Source organism: Paroedura picta, chromosome 11 (assembly GCF_049243985.1).
Source record: "Paroedura picta isolate Pp20150507F chromosome 11, Ppicta_v3.0, whole genome shotgun sequence".
Taxonomy (NCBI): Eukaryota; Metazoa; Chordata; class Lepidosauria; order Squamata; family Gekkonidae; genus Paroedura; species Paroedura picta.
In genome coordinates this window covers 29,469,075-29,492,304 of record NC_135379.1, presented here as the reverse complement: position 1 = coordinate 29,492,304, position 23,230 = coordinate 29,469,075, and the positions used below count along the sequence as shown (strand labels likewise).

General features: G+C 42.1%; 2 protein-coding genes across 15 annotated transcripts in view; one reads left to right on the top strand and one right to left on the bottom strand.

Annotated features, from left to right (window-relative positions):
• CBX3 (chromobox 3) overlaps positions 1–23,230 on the bottom strand; it is a 294,217-nt gene that overhangs the window by 7,947 nt on the left and 263,040 nt on the right. For 2 of the 7 annotated variants that reach the window (XM_077303092.1, XM_077303091.1), the window contains exon 2: positions 683–733. In XM_077303092.1, coding sequence (XP_077159207.1) covers positions 683–706 — 24 coding nt within the window. In that variant the 5' untranslated portion in view covers positions 707–733. Of the gene's footprint in view, positions 1–682; positions 734–1,919; positions 2,227–2,321; positions 2,460–3,164; positions 3,184–23,230 lie in introns of those variants that run through there. The other 5 variants (XM_077303090.1, XM_077303088.1, XM_077303089.1 and 2 more) reach the window with 5 other exon arrangements.
• HNRNPA2B1 (heterogeneous nuclear ribonucleoprotein A2/B1) lies at positions 2,464–21,344 on the top strand. 8 transcript variants are annotated; one of them, XM_077303082.1, is made up of 13 exons: positions 2,474–2,712; positions 6,409–6,519; positions 9,009–9,155; positions 14,079–14,289; positions 14,636–14,737; positions 15,579–15,659; positions 16,098–16,160; positions 16,775–16,894; positions 17,356–17,478; positions 18,719–18,801; positions 18,961–19,874; positions 20,124–20,213; positions 21,056–21,344. In XM_077303082.1, the coding sequence occupies exons 1-10, from the start codon at positions 2,674–2,676 to the stop codon at positions 18,778–18,780; spliced, it is 1,059 nt and encodes a 352-aa protein (XP_077159197.1). In that variant the 5' UTR covers positions 2,474–2,673; the 3' UTR covers positions 18,781–18,801; positions 18,961–19,874; positions 20,124–20,213; positions 21,056–21,344. The 8 variants fall into 8 exon arrangements, with proteins under 8 accessions (XP_077159201.1, XP_077159200.1, XP_077159198.1 ...); XM_077303080.1 differs by having other exon boundaries at positions 20,124–20,226; XM_077303086.1 differs by having other exon boundaries at positions 2,464–2,703; positions 18,961–20,226.

The window sequence follows — 23,230 nt, the reverse complement described above, 5'->3', positions numbered from 1 at the left end:
TCCAAGGGATATTATGAGAACACACTATGATTCTGATACCACCCATGTTACTACTGACAAGCGTGGGAAGTCTCAGAAGTTTCACCAAGAGAAAAACCAATATCATTCCTTATTAACTGGCCTTAGTAGGGTATAATAGGATGCAACATGAAAAAGAGCTTTTTCATGCTTCATATGGGAAAAAAACACCTGCCCAATTGTTCTGCCTGAGAAGCAATATAGATGGATATTTGTTGTAATGAAGTGAGCTTCAAAGATTATCTGGGGAGGAAAAAAAGGAAACTGATCTTCAGTGCAACCTGATCACTTTTTTCAATATTTCCGGTTGAATTGATTATAGCCTACTTTCCACTCAACAGCTTTCTACTACAGAATGAAGACAGGCTAATTGAACCTTATTCCATCCTCTTCTCTGTATGTTGCATATCGGTATTATGTATAGAGCAGGCTTCAAGAATTAATTTCTACAAACATTAATTTACTTATTTAGCAAGTGGCAAATGGAGTGAAAGTAAAGTTTGCTTTCTTTTTAACAGTTTCACTTTTGGGATCTGATATTTTGATAGAATAATGCTGGGGAGGGGAGATGTGGATGTATCTTTTTACACAGAGATGCTAAGTTATAAATTTGAAGAAACATGGTGGCAAAATCCTTAAATATGTTAGGTGCTCATGAACTTACCAATGTAGATTTATTGGTGGCCATTTTTATTGCAGACTTGCTGAGCTTTTACTAGAAAAATGCATGACAAAAGGAATGTTGCATTACTCAGAGAAAGGCATCTCAATACAAATATGGCCCTTGTTCTATCCCCCAAGAGCTCAATGCATTATTCCAAGTGGTGAAAATGATCTATATTTCACATACAAGTTAATAAGCCTTAATGTTATCCCTTGGTTGCGCTAACATTATTTGGCCTTATTACACAAACAACATGCCTTCTCACTTATATTTTCCATTCTAATTAACATTTACAAAACCTCTATAGCATTATTGCTCAAAAACCTAGAAAACACACACATATATATATTAGTATAATAATAAAACCTTCAGCAGTGGGGTTTGATTTCATGTTCTTAAACTACAGGGCTTCAGATCAATTGCTGTGATCATCAGTCATAAGAATTCAGGATTATGGTCTGGTTAATAATTACATGGCAATATAGGCTACCTACCTGACTGAAAAATCAGACATGTGTATCTTAAAATAATTATCTCACAAATTTACTTTTTATAGGCAGGATACAAATCTTTTAAAGTGATAATCCCACTAGAGCTCATTTATACTGTGGTTTCTTGTCAACCAATACGGAGCATCAACATGAGAAGAGCAAGGAAGAGAACAAGAACGCTTTTTGACTCAGCAATCCTGCCTGGTTCCCATGGCAGCTTTTAGGCCATGCAAACTGCTCACCGTGTTTCGACTTAGAAGAAATTGAATGAGACAGAATAACACAGAGTAACAAGGCCTGCTCCAAAGAGTTAAATGCTTAACCACGAGGCAGATGAGCAAGAAAAGGCCGGGGGGGGGGGGGGGGATACATGCAAAGGGAAGTGAGGCTGGATGGGCCTTCCATATCTAACAGAACAGAAGGCCAAGCGAGCCGTTGAGATCGGAATCACCGCATCCCTATAGCATGCGGGGAAAACTCCAGGCCACTCGGAATAATGCTCTGCAGGGCGAATCTCCATCACTCCACCCTAACCCACCCCCTCCTTCCTGCAGACACCGCCACGTTTTGCCCACACCTGCACGCAGCCGAGCCACTAAACACTCCCAACGGCTTTTCAAAAAACGAAATACGCCCCCGCCTCCTTAACTGCGGCCCAGGCCGCCCCCTTCTTTTTCTCCCGTTTCCCACCGACTGCTAAAACACTTCTTTGGGATCAACCACCCAAGGCTGTCGGCTGGACTTACTTCTGAGGGAGGAGGAAGAGAGGGTCCCGGCTGCTCCCACCTGTGTGTGCCCGCTCAGTGCCCCTCGCCCAGGCGGCAAGCGAGCGGCCCCCGAAAGGGGCGAGAGCGGGGAAATGAGTTAGAAATGATCTCAAAGGCGGTCCCCCGCCACAAAAGCCCTTTCTGCGGGCCCTCGGGGAGCCAAGGAACGGCGGAGGCGACGGAGGGGAAGGGAGGCGGAAGAGGGGGGGCCTTGCGAAGGGAGGAGAAAGAGGCCACGCCTGGCTATTTCTTGGAGTTACATAAAATGCACGTCGGATTCTCGACACGAGCCACGTCCTCCTGCCTATGCTATACACACACACGCGCGCACACGACACGTTAGACAAGAGGGAGGAGTAGGGGGGGGAGAAAGATACGGACTTCAGTGGTGGGTACCCAGCGGCTCCGCTCCCCCGTCGTCTCCTGGCTCCCGGCGCGCACTGAACCAGCAGCAGCAGCAGCGACGACATCTGAGGGGGGCGGGGAGAGGAGGAAGGGGGGGGGGGCGCGGCAGCCGCAGCCAGGGCGGGAGTCGTGAGGGGGGTTGGGCAGGGTGAGGCAGCGCCGCTGCGCATTGCAAACGCCTCCCTTTTTCGTTCCCGCCCTTCACTGCGCCGGAGTCGTTTCCCACCCGTCCGCTGCTGTCGCCACTGCCGCCGCCGAAGCGACCGAAGCAAGGCATTGCGTCCCAGAACCCACTCGCTTTCCTTCTCCGTTTCTTCAGCGACCCAAAATGCCTCGTGGAGATCGGGAGAGCGACTGGGTGAGTGAGGTAACGGACGGCGTGGCTCTATAATGGCGGACTCTCTCTCCCCCCCCCCTTTCCACTCCCCATTGTGTCCCCCTATCGAGTTTCCTTCTCACTCGGAGGGCCTCGCACCGATCGTGGGTTGAGGGACAAAATGGCGGGCACAGCCAGGAGAAGGTTTTAAATGGGCTTTTTGCGAGGGTTTGGTTTCTCGGAAGCGGTTGCGAGGCCAGGGAGGGGAAGTTAGCGCGCCAAGCTGGGAGAACAGTAATGGCGGCTCGTTTCACGGGCGTTACATGTTTGCTTCTGAGCCGCTTCATCCTGCGAGGTTTTCAGGCGGAAAGCGTTGAATACCAACTAGGAAGGAAATTTTTTGCTATAAATTTTAAGCGATTTTTTTAAATCATGAGGGAAGGTCGTTGGACATCAGTATTAGTGGGAATTTCTCAAAGGAAAGTGAATTTTAGATAACTCGCCTCCTCCCCCATCGAGGCAACCGTAGTGTCTCGGGGTCAGGGAGGGAATAATGCAGTCAATTTCTCTCCAGTCTCTTTATGGTGTGTTTCTTCTTCGCATCTCTTCGGGAATTTCCGGAAAACGGCTAGCCCAGGCTTTTTGGGCGGTTGGTTTTTTCCGGACATTCTCGAAGTCTCCGAAGTTAAGGGACGAGCGAACTTCGGAGTTGGAACGCCCTTTACCGAAGGTGGCCGGCCATCTTCGGAAACTGCCGAAAGTCTTAAGGAGTGTGGATGCGTACTTCGGGCATTTTCGGACTGAGCATACCTACCTACCCTCTTCTACTTAAAAATAAACACCAAAAACACGAACCTTCGTCAGTCTTTAAAAAATGCGTTCTCCAAGAACGTTCTCACTGAAATGACTTGTATATATCAAATAAAGTCCAGAAATAGTATTAAATCGGCGGGACGATACATGGTATTCTGTCCAGTTTACTATGATCGCCCGGGGGGGTCTATTGATTTCTAAATATGGTGAACTTTTCGATATAAATGGGGCGATAGGTAAAATATTAAAATTTAAATACGTAGTAGCGAAGTCCGCCATTACGCGAACGGCTGGTTCGTATTCTGAAACGGGTTTACACTAAGCATGTGGCGCCTACTACGCTCGCAGTGGAAACCAAGGCTGGGGTATTTCATCAGTCTGCGCTCGGGATTGCGGTGTGCGCGTGCTAGTGAGACCTAAATGCGGCATAGTACGCTATTAGCGTAGCGCTGTGAGGTGACGCAGAGCCCGCTAGTTGAGACACTTGGTGGCGCAATTGGCGGAACTTGGTTCTTTCGTCTAGCGAAGACGTTAGCGAGGCCGTGGCGGAGGAGGAACGTTCTGGAATGGCCGGCGGCGGTTGGGTGGGGGGGAGGAGGAGGAGGTGGCGGCAGCAGAGGGCTCCCGGTGTTCAGGAGGGAATTATGGAGGTCAGTGGCTTGCCTAATTATGGTCTGATATAAGCCTCTGCGGATAGGGGAAGGCTGGAAAGGAAAAGAACTAGAAGTCGAGAATCGAGCGATCATTAGAGAGCGGCTAGAGAAGGCGGCTAGTTATCGCCTCGGAAATATTGCAGAGAAAGGGACGCAGATGCGCGGAATGGGGATAAAAGACCGGAGATCTTGGCCTTCTGGGATGGAATCCCCTCCCCCTCGGTGCTCGGCGCCATTTTCTCTCCGAGCGTGTTGAGTACCTCTTAGAGTCGTCACATGGCGGAGCCATCTTCCCTGGGAAGGCGGGGAGTTGATTAAGTCACTAAACAGTATTTTTAAAATCACTTTATGTGAGTAGGCTTTAGAAGTTCACATTCCGGATAGCTGCTAACTCCCTTCTTCGGTTTTCCTGAGGATTAAGAATCTATTAAAATTGGTATTCTAGGTCTATGTACAATAGATTTGGATCTCTGACACACTCACTGCAGATACCTGCCCCATCTCATTTTATCCTTTTGCCTTCTGAGAAATGCCATTAACCTGCCATGATAATATATGTTAGCCGTTGGCAATGTGTATTAATGTGGCATTAGTATTGTATGTATTTAAATGATTCTTAGTAAAAAAAAATAATATGTCATTACTTTTTGGGTACTTTGCCAATATTGCTTTACTTAATTTAATTATTACTCAATATAATTTGGGATTTTAAGTCCCATACTACATAATTGATAGCCAAAACTCATGAGCAGTCTTTTCAGACTTGTATTAATATGAACATGTCACATTGGAGAAACCATCAATTTTAGCATCCTAAGAGTGGCCATTTGGCTTATTTTCTAATTGCCCATTGGTTTGTCTCATGTCCATTTCAGTTACTTTAGGACAGGCTAGAAGTGCCTCTCTCATCATCATCATTATCATTAGACTATTCATGTAAGCAGTTGCTGTAGCAGCTAACATGGAGATACCATTTATCAGTATATAAATCAGTATGGTTCTATCTGCAGATTCCAAAATTCACAAATTGGTACCACAGAGAGGACTTTTCTACAAACCTGGGGGAGTCCCAGGTTCGTTGAATCCTAAATTAAAGGTGATTGCCAAAAAATCCAGGGAGAACAGATGGAGAGATGTGAGGGGAATGAAGCTGATCACAGCTTATTTATTTATTTTAGATTCTAGTGAAACTGGAGATGAGCACGGAGTGAGAACTACCAGGCCTCTCAATTGCTGAAATGGCTGTTGCCCCATCAGCAACAGCAAAACTGCAAGAAGACAGTATAGGAGATGTGGGCCTCATTCTTCCTTCAATGCCAAAGGAAGGATTCCTGGGATGGGCAGATAACGAGTAGAATTTCCTACCTATATCCCTGTTGCACAGACAGCTAAATGCCTGCCAGAGGAAGAGTGACAGAGGAGGGGTGGGTGGAGAAAGCAAGCATAAATGAGTGACTGGAGTAGGGTAGGTGGAGGGGAGGAAACAAAGGTGGGGGAATGGGTTGCCCTTTCCTGCAAGTTCCTTGTGGGTTCCTTCTTTATAGAACTAGTGAATACTGAATTTAATATTAAGTTTATTATTGATGATAGCAAATTTATAGCAAGGATTCAGTAGATTGCCTTAGGCTATATAGCAGTGATGGAACACCATACGTTTATGGAGTTCCACCTCCATTTTGAAGTATTTCTGTTTATCTATATTAAGAGGGAAGCATCTATTTCCAAACAGCTAAATATAAATCTGAATATCAGTAAGTGAACATCTTTTTAAGATACCTAAATTTATTTTTCCATATAGAGGTTTTCAGTCTATTCTGTAAAAAAAAGAATGAGCTTTTTTAGCTCTTGAATTTATGTAATTTTTTTTTTAGGGAGGAAAAGTACTAGTGCAGCATTGTATCTTCTATATTTTTCATAAATTGGTACAAGTATATTCTGTTATAGTTCATAAATCTTATGTGGTTTGCAACATTGCTATGCAAACTCTTGCCTTCCTATTGTATTATTCTCTCCCAGTCAGGGTAGACAGATAGAAGAAGTAGCGGCCTTTTACCCTGCTAGATGGGTAAAATTAACAGGGCTGTTTGGCAAGGTAAGAGAAAGCATGACTTTGTCAACTTGAACAGGTGATGATGCAAGTTGTCTTTTGCATAGAACAGAGTACTACTAGAACTACTGGATAGAATGTACTATTTCCAGTATATTGGATATAAAGTATTATGGAAGCGTGTTGAGTTTTAGTATGGTATACTATTGTCCATTGTCTTTTTCTTTGAATTAGAGGGAAAAGGAGCAGTTCCGCAAACTATTCATTGGAGGTTTGAGTTTTGAAACAACAGAAGAAAGTTTGAGAAACTACTATGAGCAATGGGGAAAACTGACAGATTGTGTGGTAAGTTGTGTTAATCTCATTTGTTTGCTTTATGTTAAAACTAGGGGCCAAGCTCTTTGCATTCAGGAATACAACAGGCACTAGATGGGTGTGTGAAAAAACTTGCGGACAGCCTTCCCCTCCCCCCAGGACCTGGAAAGGCTGCAGGCAGGGGCAGTTCTCACACAGCAGGGATCTGCAGCCTCTGAGTTTCTGAGGGAAGTGGGGGGAGGAGGAGGGGGTGGTTGGGAGTTGGGGGACAAAAGACCACTGGACAGACAGACGGTTGGAGGAGGAGGCATTCACAGCTAGGACAGCCGTCCTGAGTGGGTGTTAAGCTCTGAGTGGCATTTAAGATATGAGACACGCTCCTCCTCCAAACCCTTACCAAAATATATTATGTGGAACTAGATACTTGAAATTGTTTAGGTAATCTGATCACATGATTTGCACTAATTCAGTTTCCTGAGGAGCAGGGATCACCACTGTAGTGAAATTGGGAGAAATATGTTCTTTAAGGGAGAATAATGATACTTAGTTGCAAGGTTACCAGGTATTGGGATGGGACAAATTGTGCTAGAAGCATCCATGTGCTATATCACTATCAATGCTTAGTGAGCTAACTATGTGACAGGATGTAGTTTTGTCAGCAATATGGCACTTTAAAAAATATTACATTTTTTGAAATTGAAATAATGAGGCTAGGTGGGAAATTGGAACCTATTGTTACCAACCTAATGATTACTATATTAAGGAGAAGAAATATATTGTGTATAGCTAAATAAATGGATGGAAATCTGAAGAATTAGTTTGGTGTACTAGGGACCCGAGCATGCTCAATGCAAGCATACATCTGCCAGTTTGGAAAATGGGAAGGGTGGGAGCCATGAAGATTGGTTAAAAGGTTGGGGAAATGCCTGAGGAGACACTAGAGTAAAGATTATAGTAAACAAACAGAACATTTTGTTATGTATACATAGCTGAGAAGATTTTTTTTTAAAGAGAAATAGCTAACATAATAAATGTTCCTGTAAGGTAATGGGTAGCACCAAATTTATATTTTGATACTTTGATAGTATTGCTTCAGTAGTCTTTTCACTATCATTCCTGGCAAATGCTAGAATACGTGAATGATTAAATCAGTCACCTTATCTAATGTGTTTCTCAAAAAATAATATATCCTCAAAAATCATAGTTTCACTCATTTATATCTTGAATTGCTGTTTGGAAGATCATTGATCTATCATTTCTAATTCTGAACTTTAGATTTTATCTAGATGTATATCTCGGAGAAATTAATGGCTGTAAATGAGTACAAAAAGCACAATTTTAAATTTTTCCTTTTTTGCGTGCATATATTTTCAGACATTTGTATTTCACTTTAAGTAGAAAATAGAGAACTGTGAAGAAAGATGAGATAGAGCAGTGCACTAAGGCCTTTTTATAATTTTACAGGGACGGTATATTTGAAAAGATCCCACATTGCAGTATTGCACTGAATCTTGTCTTGGAATTATTATTTTTTAACACCAGGCCTTAAGGTTGTTGCTTATGTAGAAGTAGTCAACCAACAGTAATGTTTTCACTCTTCACAGTACTACCTTTGATTTTTTTTCTCCCTTAAGCAACGGCCACTTACAGGAAGGACTGATGAAAACACAACTTGTGCTCCCAGGTCCTTTACCTTTTCCCCCAGACCCACAAAGTCTTTCTTAATACGTTTCATGTTGTGCTGGACTGTATTATTTGTAACTGCATGGATGAGAAGGAAGAGGGCTTGATGAGCCTGTCCAGCCATTCTGTGACATCCTTGATGTGTGCAGCAGACCTCTCAAGATAATGAGTGTGGTCTACACACTTCAGTTTCTACACCTCTCAGCAGGGAATCCCCAATTACCAGTACCTGTTTCTTTGTGACATTGGGAGCAGACCTAGAAGTCTTACCTGTGGGGGGCCTGTGACTTATTTCATGGTCTTTGTGGGGGCTTGGGGAATTGCTTATGCTCCCATGTCACTCATTTATTTGGTTGGAATTCTATTCCCACATCACTTTCTTTGGGCTTTCTAGCAACTGATTGTCAGAATAATTACTATAGTTTAAAAGTCATATGGGCGGTATATCCATGTTATAATTTAAAAATATGATGAGAGGAAATGTTTTACTTAGTCACATAGTATAGATTGACAAATAACTAGTTCTCTGGGAAGTGGTACAGATACTTCATTAATTTAATACAAAAAGTACACACCTGCCATTCATGGGAAGTATATGTGAGGTGTTTAAGAGATAAGTGGAGCTTTACAATGGAGAAGGAAATTGTCTCCTACCTATTAGCAGTTTCTGTATAAAGAAGAAAAACAACCAACTAACAACCAATCTGACTATTGAGGCATCCGTGGCAAAGAAATTTGATCTCACTGAATATTTACTGTGTGACAATAAGAGTGTGAACCATATGGAAGGGTGGTATAAAAATCCAGTAAGTAAATAAAAATAAACTTTCCCATAGGTAATGAGAGATCCTGCAAGCAAACGCTCACGAGGATTTGGCTTCGTAACATTTTCGTCCATGGCTGAAGTTGATGCAGCAATGGCTGCCAGACCTCATTCAATTGATGGGAGGGTGGTTGAACCCAAAAGAGCTGTAGCCAGGGAGGTAAGGCACTCTTATCCTATTGTTTAATTTGTACTTTTAAAGCAGCATTGACTCTTTTGTAGGTGGGCATGGAATACTGAACCTTTTAGCTGAACTATAGTTATCAAGCCTGCTTCCTCACCAGAGCACCTTTGATCTGCATTTGTGTACTCCCCACCCACCCCTCTGAAGAAAGGGGGAAAGCAGATTGTCGCTGCAATCCCTGAGGAACAGCTCTGCACCCCAGGCACATCCTCCTCCAATATGCTGACCACGCAGAACGTGGTGTTGAAGAGTTCCCCTTCCCCAGAACACAAAGCTGGGAAGAAGGGGCAGCAGTGGTCATGCCATGTCTATAGACTCAGGCTTCCGCCAGAAGACAACAATCCTGGCCCGCAGCTAGAGGCACAAGAACGGAGGGGACCTTAGGTATGCCGGCAGATAAATGCCCCCTGGAGCACCTGCTGCCAGAATTCTTCCCAGATGTTTCTGAGTGCTGTGACATGGAACAGCTACGCAACCGTCACCAGAGTCATGCAGGGCTGGAAAGTGTCTGATGTCAGTGTCCCAGGAACGCGGGCCAATACCCTTTGAGTTACAGGAGTGGCCCTGGGATATAATTTCGCAGCAAGATTGCAGCCCAGGGAACCATTCCCAGATGGCAGCCACCATGTGCAGCAGCCTGGGCCGCCATTCTTGGTAGGTGGCAGATATTGCACCACACTCCCACCCCCTTCTCACTTGGGGTAACAGCAAAACAGGCCTACAGGAGACACGGCAGGTCCCAAGGCCGATCAGATTCATCTTGTCAAGGAACGAGGGAGAAACCAAGATCCCACCAAGGCATACCTAGTCCAGCCAGCAGGAACTGATAGAAGAAGAAGGCGAGGAGGAGCAATTGTTCCTTGACTTCCTGCACTGGTGAAAGGTCAGGGCCAATCCCCACACACACGCACACAAACTCTAGAGTGGAAGAATGGGATTGGGGTGCCATCTTCCTGGAGGATCAGGAAGAGATGGCAAAACAAGCCTAGTCTGATAGCTACAAATCGGAGGCCTCAGGTGGGCGAGGCTAGACTGAGGAAGATCGTGGTAGGTCCTTTAGGTCCAGATCTAATGCAGGACTTGGCCTCATTGTTCTTTGGGGGAGCGTTCATTGACTTCCATGGTGGACGCGCTCTCAGAAAAGGAAGATTGTCTGGAGAGGAAACCAGAGTGCCCATGGGTATTTCCATTCATCTTTTACAAGCCAACAAACTTCATCTTCTAATGAAGATCATCGCAACTCTCCAAAGTACGTTAAGTTGCGAGAGAAGCCTAGGTCAACAGCTTCTGCGAACTTGGATACTAGAGGCTAAAGAAACCTGTTCCTATCCAGTTAGTACACCCCTTCCCTAACAATTTTGATGATGTCATGAAGGTGAAATGAGCCCTTCCAGCAAGAGGGATTACCTTCATGTCCATTCCAAGAAAGCTATATTCATTAACGGACAAGGCCATGGAAGATCTGAATATTCCAATTGTTGATGCTCATTTGGTCGCACTCCACTTGGGGGCCATTCTCACCAAGGATGGAGTCCACGCTCTCAAAGGTTCCGTGGATTGGCACAATGAATACGCACTCATTACATTAATTTATTTGTGGTTATTTAGACCAGAATAACCATTGCCATTATAAATAAAAAATCACAAGACATTTCTCTTCAGCAATGTACAACATATGTGTACAGCTGAAAATTATCCTAATAGCAAACCAGGTTAAAAAATGTTAAAGACATTTTAAAAAATGTGAAATTATTTTTTAAAAGATACTGTTGGACACTCATCTAAAATGGGTATAAAAAAGTACTTATTTAACCTTAAAAGGTGTTGTGTATCTTAATGGTGGTGGCAAAAAAATTGCCAATGTAAACAGTTATATGGCTTTCTCCATTTAGCAGCAACTTTGTTTTCCCTTGATGGCAGGCCTAAATATTTGTCTAGGATAGGTTGTAGTAGTTTGCCTCGGATTGTATTGTAAAAGGAGCAATAGAGGAAGAAATGCTCTCTAGTTTCTGCCTGTCTACTGTTACAAGGACACAGATTCTGGGGTAGAATACGCACGCTGAGGCTTTGTCTGTGCCCATCCTATCATTGGCTGCATTATCAAATTTTAACAGTGTGCTATCATAATTTGGATGGATGAGATGCTGAAATCCACGAAACTCTGTACCCTAGTGCAGGGGTATTCAACCTGTGGTCCTCCAGATGCATTTGCTGGCAAGGGCTCATGGGAATTGTAGTCCATGGACATCTGGAGGACCACAGGTTGACTACCCCTGCCCTAGTGGTTAAGCGGACCATCCTCAAGATCAAGGGAAGAGCTGAATTCACATCTCAGGATACCGAACAGCTTTCTGCTGGATCATAGGCAGCCAATATCACTATCTGTTGCAACATCTGGCTGAAACACTGGAAAGTCGATCCAGCATCTAGGAGCACACTATCATTATCCAAGTTCTTGGGAGAACTGTTTGGGGAATCAAATCTAGAGAGAAACTTGGTAGAGACCAAGGAAAAGAAAAATGGCAATGCATACTTCCTACAGCTATTCCAAGGACAGGGACAACAAATATAGACACCAGCAGTCCTTTCGGACCTACAGAGTTCAAGCCAGAGGTTAGGACTCTAGAGCAGTGGTCCCCAACCTTTTTTATCACCGGGGACCACTCAACGCTTGACAATTTTACTGAGGCCCAGTGGGGGGGGGGGTAGTTTACTCCTCTACTCTCAACCACTGCCCTAACGCTCTCTGACTCTAGTCGCTATGGTAATGTTTAAACATCCCTTCAAAATAAGATACAGACACGCCACAACAATTAACATAAGGAACATTTTATTTTAATGGAAATTTTAACTCATGACAATGACAAATCAATGGGAACCCTGAATTTGTTTCTCTGCAACGAGATAGTCCCATGTGTACCTGCCGGATTGTGGATGAAATAAAGGGCTGGGGGGTGTCCTTTGCGGCCCACCTCCAGTTAGTTGACGGACCACATGTGGTCCGCAGCCCACAGGTTGGGGATCGCTACACTAGAGAATTCAGTTTTTCCAAATACGGGGCAATATATCCTGACAGAGCAAGGGCCAACAGCCCAGGAAGCAGTCTGCCTGACTACACCATAGAGGGCAGATTCTACTTTTTCATGGAGGCATTGAGCCACTCGATGACAGATTGATGGGTCTTGAACATTATTTCAAAGGGCTACCACATTGAGCTCATAGAAAGACCCCCAAATCAATTCACAGTCTCTCCGACCAGAAGGCATCTATTTTCACAGGCTATCCAGCACCTGAGCACCATTGGAGCCATAGAGGAAGTGCCAACAGAACAGCAGTTTACAGGCGGATTTCTTTGTTGTTCCCATGACATTGAGAGACTGGCAGAGTGGTATTGAACTTAAAAGCCCTCAATGCACAGGTAGGAAGAAGAGGTTCTTCAACAGGCAGATCTGCTGACTTTGTTGGGCCTGTAGGAGGCCTACCTCCACATCCCCATACACAAGGATTCCAGGAAGTACCTCTGTTTCTGCCACAAGGGTCACCACTTCCAGTACATGGCCGTGTCCTTCAGGCTTTCTTCTGCACCTCGGGTGTTTACCAAAGTGATGGTTGCACTGGTGGCCAAACTTCTCCAAGTCAGGATACATGTCTATCCCTAACTCATTGACTTGCTAATAAGGGCCAAAGATGTGACAGTGTCACAACGGATTACGCAGTTAACACTCATCACAGATTCCTGGTCATCTTTCTCTACGGTTGTGGGATTCTACCGCATAGGCCAGATGGTGTCAGATGAAGTAGGCTTTGGCTGCCACATTTTGGAACATGCAACATAGAGCTGAATGAAGATAGAGCTGAATGAAGACTTACCCTGATAGGAAGCTTGGATACAGCTAACCACCTTGGATGACTTTGGCCCCATTGAAGGAGAACAAAACATTGGACTCACCTGAAGGTTTTTTCTCTTAAATTTGGTGAAGTCATCCACTTCCCACCCAAAAAGACATCCAAGATGAATTTGCAATCTCTAGTCAACAAAAAAAGAAATAGAAATGGCAAAACTAATTCTAAGTCAGACATAAAATGGAAATGAACGGGTGCCATAATGAATACAGAAGGGCGACACTAAAGAGTCCCAAGAAGGATATCGGGATGAAAAGTATCGAGGAGCAGAGCTTGCTCAGGACTGGCTGGTCTGGCTCAGGTCCCTCGGGAAGTGGCTCTGGAAAATCTGCATAAGAATTCCCTACCTGAGCACTTCACCCACTGAAGAGAAGAAACGTTCAAATGACTCCAATGTTTTGATTCCTATCTGTTTAGCGAAAGCTGAACTAATAAGTTATATTCCATCATGTTTTTTTTAATCACTTCTTCTAAATTTGTTTAGCAGTTTGCCAGTTAAGACTTGGTGTACTATAGCAGCTAAGACACTGTATAGTGCAGTTTTAAGCAGTCGCCCCTTGATGATAATAGAATAAGAAGAGTATAGCTGTTTAGAATAGCCCTGGAAGCTATAGACCAGAAAGTCTCTTATTGGAATTTCATCTCTGCTTTAAACTCGTGGGGACCTTAGGCTGGTTACATTTTCTTATTAATATGCAACATGGGACAATAATACAGGAATGTTTTAAAGATCATACAAATGAAACATGGCTTGAATATTGTAAAGTTCCAAATGCAGTTTAGCAATATTACATATGTATTAGGGTAAGAAGCATAAAACATGAGAAGAAAAGAAACACTTAAAATAATAAAAATAACGTAATCTATATTTTTGTGGCATCTTTGTCGGTATTAAAACATTTCTCATGTTTGGCACAGCAGTTGCAAAGTTGATAGTTGCTGTTTTCTGAATTTCTACTTGCTACTAACTTTTGTTTTGGTTAAACTTTTTTCAAGGAATCTGGAAAGCCTGGGGCTCATGTTACTGTGAAAAAATTATTTGTTGGTGGAATTAAGGAAGATACTGAGGAACATCATCTTAGAGACTACTTCTCAGAATATGGGAAAATTGACACAATTGAAATAATTACAGATAGGCAGTCTGGTAAAAAGAGAGGATTTGGATTTGTTACCTTTGATGACCATGATCCTGTGGATAAAATTGTGTGTGAGTAAACATTAGTATTCTATGAGAGAAATTGCTGCTTGTTCCCCAAGATGTGCTCATTCCCATTCACCAGTGTTTGCATCCCTAAGGTTTTAAAATGTTCCTCACTTACCCTGAGAGCAGTGTACATTATCTGTTCTACTGCTTATAACTATTTATGGACCAGTTTTATAATTTGCAGTAATATAACTTAGCTGCAATTTGTTTATTATTTAACCAAGGATGGTAATCCTTACATTGTAATCTCCACTGGTTTCTCTTAAATCATTATGAAGAGGAACTGCTGTGAGGGTCAACTTGAAAGACCTGCCTTAAATTTAGTCTTTTCACTTTTTTGTCATTACAGTGCAGAAATATCATACTATCAATGGTCACAATGCAGAAGTAAGAAAAGCCTTATCTAGACAAGAAATGCAAGAGGTTCAGAGCTCAAGGAGTGGAAGAGGAGGTATGTTACAAATTAAATGGGATTAGGGTTCTCCATCATGGTGCACCTGGATGCTATGGTACCTTCCAAATGTTTGTAAAAATTGAGTGGTTTCTGATTGGCTCTGTGGATTTTATCAGTGTATTTTTTTAATTACTCCAGTGGACGTTGGCTTATTCTTTTTGTTTGTATAAGTTGATCCTCTTGTGGTGGCTGTTTTGTGGACATACCTGCCACCACAACAGATTTCCAAAGGTTCCAAAGACTTTAAAACAAACCTGCTATTATTATTATTATTATTATTATTATTATTATTATTATTATTATTATATTTGAATTTATTGCTCGCCTCTCCCCGAGGGCTCAAAGTGGGTTACAATATTTTATTAAACCCCCATAAAACCCCATTAAAATAGGCATAAAATCCCTTAAATACAATACAGAAGCCTGAAAAAAAGAAAAACTAGAAAAGATGCTATACCCAACCTAACCATCCTCTAAAAACACACACTAGCAAGGAGAGGGTGAACCAAGGGTGCTGATGTACATTGCTACCGCTACTCATGTAGGGAGGGCCCAGATCTTCTTTGCTGCCCGGTCTCAACCGTAGACCTGGCAGAAGAGCTGCGTTTTGCAGGCCCTGCGGAATGCTGAAAGATCCCACAGGGCCCACAGCTCCCCCAGGAGCTCATTCCAGCAGGTCAGGGCCAGGACCAAAAAGGCCCTGCCCCTGGTCACAGCCTGGCGAGCTTCCATGGGGCCAGGAACTACCAGTATATTAGGGCCTGCAGAGCAAAGAGCCCTGTGAGGGTCATAGGCCCAAAGTTATAGTCTAAATAGCTTGACTTATTCTTACATTTAGGCAATTTTGGCTTCGGTGACTCACGTGGAGGTGGTGGAAACTTTGGGCCAGGACCGGGAAGCAACTTCAGAGGTGGATCTGGTAAGTCACAATATCAGTGTGATCCTGCAGAGCTGGTGTGGAGAATATTGGTCTAGGATCTGGGAGACTCTACTTTGAATCCCCACTCTGCTATGGAAGCCTACTAAGTTACCTTGGCTCAGTTATACATTCTTAGTCTAATTTATCTTGTAGGTATATAAAAGATGAAAAGGGGAAGAATGTATGGTGCTTTTGATCTCCATTGGAGAGAAAGGCATGATATAAATGAAGTAAATAAATACAAGTATTTACTAGAAACAAGCCCAGTCTCTTCTCACTTTTGTGATTTGTGACCCCTCAAGTTGGCAATTAGGTTCCAATGTAGAGGAGGTGCACTATCTGCAAGAGGCGCTTCAAATTTCCGTACATGCACATGTCTTAAAAACTGGTGGTGGCTTTTTGTTATAGGTAGCTAGCAAACTGTTTTCTTGTCAATAGATGGCTATGGAGGTGGTCGTGGATTTGGAGACGGATACAATGGATATGGTGGAGGACCAGGAGGTTAGTCTATTATATTCTTGCATTTGAGAAGGTACAAAATATGTTCCTCTCTCCAATCCCTCTTCCCCCCCTGCCCCCATGGTGAAAGCTGTCCATTTTTCATGCTTTCTTTAAATGGTATAATGGAACAGGTCTTTATGTCCATATTACCATAGTTTTACATGGTGCTTTATATTCTAATCTTTTAGGCTATAAGATTGTGTAATTATCATTGTTTGTACCTGAAATGTGTTATAAACTGTATACTCTAGTAATTCAGTTGGAACCTAATCCTTAGTTTATTTTATGTTTATAACTGGGTAGATTTATAATAATTCCCATGAGTCAGTTTTTATGGTTCTGCAGAGAATAGACCTACAGCCAGATCCATAAATGACAGCCACTGTGCCACAAGCTGCTTCTCTGAGTGCAAAATGACATGTACTGCTTTGGATAAAAGTTTATAGGGCAGTGTGATGGTATGTTATCAGAAAGAGTTACAGTCTGCTAGATGCACAGTGTGCCCAGAACTTAAATACCTTAAAAAGCTTGTCTGGGCTGTGACTATCATAATTTCTGTAATTGGATACTTTGAAGTTTGATATGAGCAGCATATTTGTTTTATTTTATAATAGGTGGCAATTTTGGTGGTAGTCCTGGTTATGGAGGAGGAAGAGGAGGATATGGTGGTGGAGGACCTGGATATGGCAACCAGGGTGGGGGCTACGGAGGTGGTTATGACAACTATGGAGGAGGTAATATTTCAAAGAGGGGAACCTTCCAAAACTAGTCTTAGATGGGGTATGGGCATGGAATGGGAATTATCTAAAAGTGTTTTTATTGTATAACAATGTTTAATGAAATCTTTTAAACAAACTTATCATGATTTATTTAAATTTTAGTTTAATTATAGCTTATAGTATATTTTAAGTTGTTTGGTTTGCAAACTATATTTTTTCCCTAGGATTCTTCATACATGACAGTTTCCTCCATGATTGGAGAAACAAAGTGTACAGTTTTATGTGGGGGGAAATGCTGTGTGAAGGTTCTTTGTTTTCCCAACTGTGTTGGGCAGTAGATTGGCTGAGATAAGGTTTTACAACGATCTTCATGTGTGTGCAGGGATTTGAACCTGTGACTACCTACATAAAGAGAACACCCAGTTCATTGTGCGTACAGGACCATTCTACATATAACTTTTTTTAAATCAACTTAGGCAATTATGGAGGAGGAAATTACAATGATTTTGGAAACTACAACCAACAGCCCTCAAACTATGGTCCTATGAAGAGTGGAAATTTTGGTGGAAGCCGGAACATGGGGGGACCATATGGTGGAGGTAATTGGTTGAGTGAAGTAGTTTGTCTTTTATCTGCTGTAAAAAAACCCCACCGCAGTCAGGAATGAAGTCCCGCCCTCATGGGTGGGAGCTGGCTCTAGGCCATGGCTCCATTTTAAAATTACATGAAAGGCTGGTGGGGGGAGAAGGGAGGCTCTTCCCGGCCAAAGGGGGAAGGGAAAGACACCCCTCCCCCGCTGGCTCCTGTTGGGCCAGGTAGCCCCTCATGCCACCTCTGCGAGGTTGTGTGAGGGCTTTCCAGCCCAACAAGAATGGAGGCCCCCACCCCCAGGGCACTTACATGTGTCCTGGCGAGTGTTCAGAGGTAAACTACTGGCAAAGAGCCCCTGGCTGGGTAGGCAGTCAGTGGGCGTGGCCTGTCCGAGGCATGGCCCAATCGGGACGCACAAAGCTTTCTCCGCCCACTTAGCACTTGGCGAGTTATTTTAACAGCGAACCCACTGTTAAAGATGTTATAGCAAGGAAGTAGTGTTGGAATAGAATTTCATATCTTCTGCCTGTCTCTCGTCATTTGAATAGTTCCTGTAAGCTTGTGCTTTTACACCAAGCCATTTACAGCGTTCAAACCTTGAGAAGGGAGGTAACAACCCCCCCCCCCATCTGCAATTTCTTAAAATACAGATTTATTTCCCTTTTCATCAAAATCCTGGCTGCTGATACAGAACTATAGATATTTATCATTTTGGTTGTAGCTAGGCTACCCAGTTCATAAGATATGACACTTTTCCCCCACAGCACAGTGCTTTTCTGTTCCCCTAGATACATTCGTATTGTAGGTGCAAATAAAGTGCTGGATTATTGTTGAGGAGGCTAAAATATTCTGTGCTTGCTATGGGTTAAGCCAGTAAGGATCACGTTTGTTTCTGTTCCTTTATCAGCAAAAAATGGGAACTTGCTTTCTATATAGAAACTGGTACATTCCTACTGTTCTCAGAAAGTGTGCCATCTTCCTGAAAGTTTGGATGTATCACAAATCAATACCATTGCAAATCAGAAATGAGTTTGTAAGAACTGTTAATTGATTTAATTAGATCTGGTGATGCTTGTGGAAATGTGAGACGTAATGTGTTGAACGCTGATAATGCCATGTCACTGTCACTTACTCTGCAGTTTCATGAGTTGGAGAGAAAAGTCGATATTAGCTGTAGATTGAATATAGAATATGTTAATGTTCAGTAGGAGCTGTCTGGATAATTTTGTTTCCCATTTTTACACACAGGAAACTATGGTCCTGGAGGAAGTGGAGGAAGTGGGGGATATGGAGGGAGAAGTCGTTATTGAGCTTCTGTAAGCTTTTCATGGGTGAGTGTGCAATTTTTAAGTGCTTGAAATTGCAATGATAATGGATTTAGCTGCAGGGGTAAAAAATTTTAGGATTATATTATCTTTCCTTTAAAAAGAAACTGGTTAGATGGATAACTTCATAACCTATTTTTTTACTCTTTACTTCTGTTGAAACAGGCTTCACTGTATAAATAGGAGAGGATGAGCCCAGAGGTAACAGAACAGCTTCAGGTTTTCGAAATAACATTGTTAAGGAAACACTTATCTCAGTCATGCATAAATATGCAATGATATGACAGAAGACACCAGAGCAGATGCAGAGAGCCATTTTGTGAATGGATTGGATTATTTAATAATACCTTACTGTGGAGGAGGGATTGTAAAAATGCCTTTGGAGACAGTTTCTTAGCTTTTTAATTGTTGTTTCTTTCTAGTGGTCTTTGTAAGAGTGTAGAAGCATTCCTTTGATAATGTTAAATTTGTAAGTTTCAGGTGACATGTGAAACCTTTTTTAAAAATTTTCTCAAAAGTTTTGAAAAGCTATTAGCCAGGATCATGGTGTAATAAGACATAACGTTTTCCTTTTAAAAATTTAAGTGCGTGTGTAGAGTTAAGAAGCTGTTGTACATTTATGATTTAATAAAATAATTCTAAAGGAAATGTTGTGTAATTATAGATTTATTTAAGATACTTTGTAAAATAAGGCAAGGAGTGGGTAGTAGAAGGTCCCACAAATACTACAAAGTTATTGTTGTATATGTGAAATGCTGGTCAGATAATGTTTTCTGTAAATCACCAGGTTTAAATATCTAGATAACATAAGGGATATCTCTGCAAGGAGAAACACCTTTTTAGATCTTTTAGATGCTGCTTCTTCAATGGCAAGGAAAGGAAATATCCCCAGCGAGGTACTCTTCCAGGGACACAGGTCTAGTGCAAGAGAACTCTTGAGAACGGCACTAAGCTCAGCCAGTCTTAAAAAGCTGTGCTGTACTTCTGCAGAGCTTTAACTACAGTAGTTTTATAAGGATGCCAACGAAAGCTGAGGGTGTAGAGCAAAATAGTTCTAAGCTTCAGTTAAACTTCTTTAGGTAAGATCTCATTTACTTTTCCTTTCTTAATATTCCAAAACAAGAAACTAATACTATATGACAGTGTACTGTTTCAGTATAGTGGTTGTGTTATTTAGTTTAATATAGCAATGAACTGAGTTAACAATTGTGCACTGAAAAATTTAAAAATACTATTTTGTTTCTCATTCTTTCGGGCTATTATATTTTTTTATTTCATTTATTTTAACTTCAGTTACTTAACCTATTTTTTCCCCTGCTGGAATCTAGCTTTATGCACCATGGACAAGCAATAGACCTGCTGAGCAATGAACCAGCCAAGTGTCCGTTATGCTTTGCAAGGGTTCCATCCCTTCTCTGGTTAGTTAAAATGGTATGTTACAGTTGATTTAAATGGTATAATTTAAACTGTTGCCTTAGGTCTTTAATTTGCCTGGAAACCTAAATGTTTTGCAGCCAGCTTGGTTAGGCGTGTGGACTTCTAATCTGGCAAACCAGGTTTGATTCTCCGCGCCCCCACATGCAGCAAGCTGGGTGACCTTGACTCATCACAACACTAAAAGCTGGTCTAACTGAGCAGTAATATCAGTACTTTCTCAGCCTCACCTACCTCACTGGGTATCTGTTGTGGGGAGAGGAAAGGGAAGGTGATTGTAGGCCACTTTGAGACTCCTGGAAGAGGAAGGTGGCATATAAGAACCAACTCTTCTTGTTGTTCTATATGTAAAATAGATGTATGCAGGTGTTTCACTGAAGTCTTGCAGCTATATAAATTTAAAGTTCCTATTGAAGAAATAAATGTTGCTAGAACTATAACAGTGGTGTTCAAGGGATTAATTGATACTTAACTAGAATTTTAGGCAGAACTTAAAACATGCATGCAGGTTGAAACTAACTGATGGTGATGTACACTTTGTTAATGTCAGATTACCTCTTCCATGCCATTTAATGCTTGTAACTACAGTTGAAGCCAAACATTTTCTGCAGAGTAGCATTTGCTTCATATTAACAAAAATATAATTATGCTTCTTTGGGGTTTGAGTTTTGTTTTTAAACTTTTCACTGTTTGGTACAGATAATACACTTAAAGGCCTGGATTCACCTCCTCAGTGGCACTAAGCCAGTTGCTGAAATTTTCCTACTGTTGATGTGAAGAGATGGATATGATAAACCTCTTCAGATGCTTTCTTTTTCTTTGGCAGGAAGGTGCCAGGCTGCAGGTAACTAATGAAGAAGTGGTCAACCACAGAAACTTCAAGATATAAGGAATTTCTGTTATTACAAAATAATTGGTTTTACTGGTTTTATTAAAACACTTTTAGGATATATTACTACAGAATATTAGTGCAGCCACTTGTGATTTTTTAAAATTTTATCAAATTTTAGCAATAATGGCAGAATAGAGTCAAAAGGAAATCAAGACTTATGTCAAGACAGTAATTGTGTCACAATATATTTTTAACTCTTAATAAACTTTTATACAAAAATATATTTCTAGTCTGATAACATTTTGATATTTCGTGCCCGTTGAAATATAGACCCTAATGCTTCAACATCATGGTGTGGATCTTGTCCTGAAATTGATGTTTAAGAAGGTAAAAGTAACAAGAAGTGCCTGTTCGACAAGGTTTTTTGTTAAATGTAAGGCAGTCTGCTCAAAGAAAGATGAATTGGAAAGCCATACACATTACTTTCTGGTGCAGTGCTGGGAAATCAAACCTTCACAGTCCGTATCCATCTTGTTATATTGTTTTCTTACATGGCTGGCTTGAGCAAAAGAACTTGAAATCATAGAGTTGGAAGGAAATATATAGGCCATCTAGTCTAACCCCCTGCTTAGTAGGATCAGCTTAAAGCTTCCCTGGCAAGTATTAATCCAGCTGCTGCTGGTGAGACTACCTTCCTACAGTGCCCATCCCACTGCTGAACTATCTTTACTGTAAAAAAAATTTTCCCCAACGGCAGGCTTGGATCTGTTAACTGCAATCATGTAGAAGAGCTAGCTGTAGTGTGGAAGAGGAAATCAAGTGATATGCCTTCCTTTGCTCATCTGCCAATACAGAATGCCTAGACATCCTTTAGATTGTGAGAGACTTGATGACTGACATGAGCAGTAGGAGGTTTTTCCCCCTCCCCTTTCTGATTGCAGTCTTCAAGTGTTGCAGTGTCTCCCAAATCATGGTATTCCCATTTACTCTGCTTAGGCATTTTAGTATATCTGCAAGTTGTTCGTACCATTAAACCACGGAAAGCCTACAAAACCAGGTTCTGATGCTATATGTTTTGTGTGTATTTAGAATCATGGCTCTCAACGGCAACAAAAGCATGTGGTGTAAAATAGTTCCAATACACTTAAGATTTGTAAAGCCTTCAGATCTTTGTTCTTCATACCCTGATAAATAGTCTGGTTTGTCTCGTCAAAGGACAACTCAGAATAGACTGTGATTTGCTGCATACTTGGGTATCTTTATATGGGTGGCTGTGGTTGCATCCAGGCGTAACATTCCTGTGTTGTACCAGGTTTCTCCCACTGGGACCCATTATGCATGGGGGGGAATAACGCACATTTGGGGTGCAATGGCGGCAACTAAAATCACCGATAATGCACGGTGCCGGCTGCAACCGGCCGCAGCTTCGGTGCATGCTGCCGAAAAAGCCGCGTTAGCGAAACGCGGAAGAAAGCACAGCTTCCGGGTGACTGGGGCACAACCAGAAGCGCCGCCGGGATTGCTGCGTGCATAATCGGTTACTCTGGGTTTTGCTGCCGTCGCGCCCCGTCCCGTGTATAACCAGTGTGCTTCGCGTCTTCCCCCTCCGCGTTTTCCATGTGACCCGAAATCGCAGTTTCGGCAGCCGTGCATAATGGGCCTGGGAGAGGAAGCAACAACCAAGAGTATTTTGATTCTGAGAGGGCGGAAAAACATGCCATATGCAGAAATCCACCAACAGAAACATCTAAGGTTCCAAGTGCCCGTTTCATTGCCCTATCTGCAGGCACTCTGTCACTAAGTCTGCCATAGGTATAACTCTTTAGGATTGTACTGCAAGTACACGTAAGATTACCCCCATTGAACAACTAGTTGTGTAAAGGTTTTCTTATGGAAATAGTGAACACAACAATTAAACAGGAAAAAATTTACTATCACAAAAAGGCATATATATAATTAAAATTACAACATAAATTCTACAGCTTGAGCATCAGCACTGTGTTATAGAAATATCAATCAATCAATTCAAAAGGCTGTCTGAGTGCAAGGTTTTGGCTGTACTGTTTGAAAAAACAAGCTGTATATCATTTACTTTGAAAGTGGTACGGGTATAAATGTTAAATCTTTCCTGTTTGATAAAATATTAGGCAAGGTAGAGTTTTACTATTG

What these genes read in the sequence shown, in the direction of transcription:
- HNRNPA2B1 (XM_077303085.1), top strand. Translation starts at nt 2,674, where the DNA reads ATGCCTCGTGGAGATCGGGAGAGCGACTGGGTGAGTGAG. An exon ending in CTCAAGGAGTGGAAGAGGAG is followed by an intron (nt 14,738 to 15,578) that starts GTATGTTACAAA and finishes TCTTACATTTAG; the next exon opens with GCAATTTTGGCTTCGGTGAC. An exon ending in ATATGGTGGAGGACCAGGAG is followed by an intron (nt 16,161 to 16,774) that starts GTTAGTCTATTA and finishes ATTTTATAATAG; the next exon opens with GTGGCAATTTTGGTGGTAGT.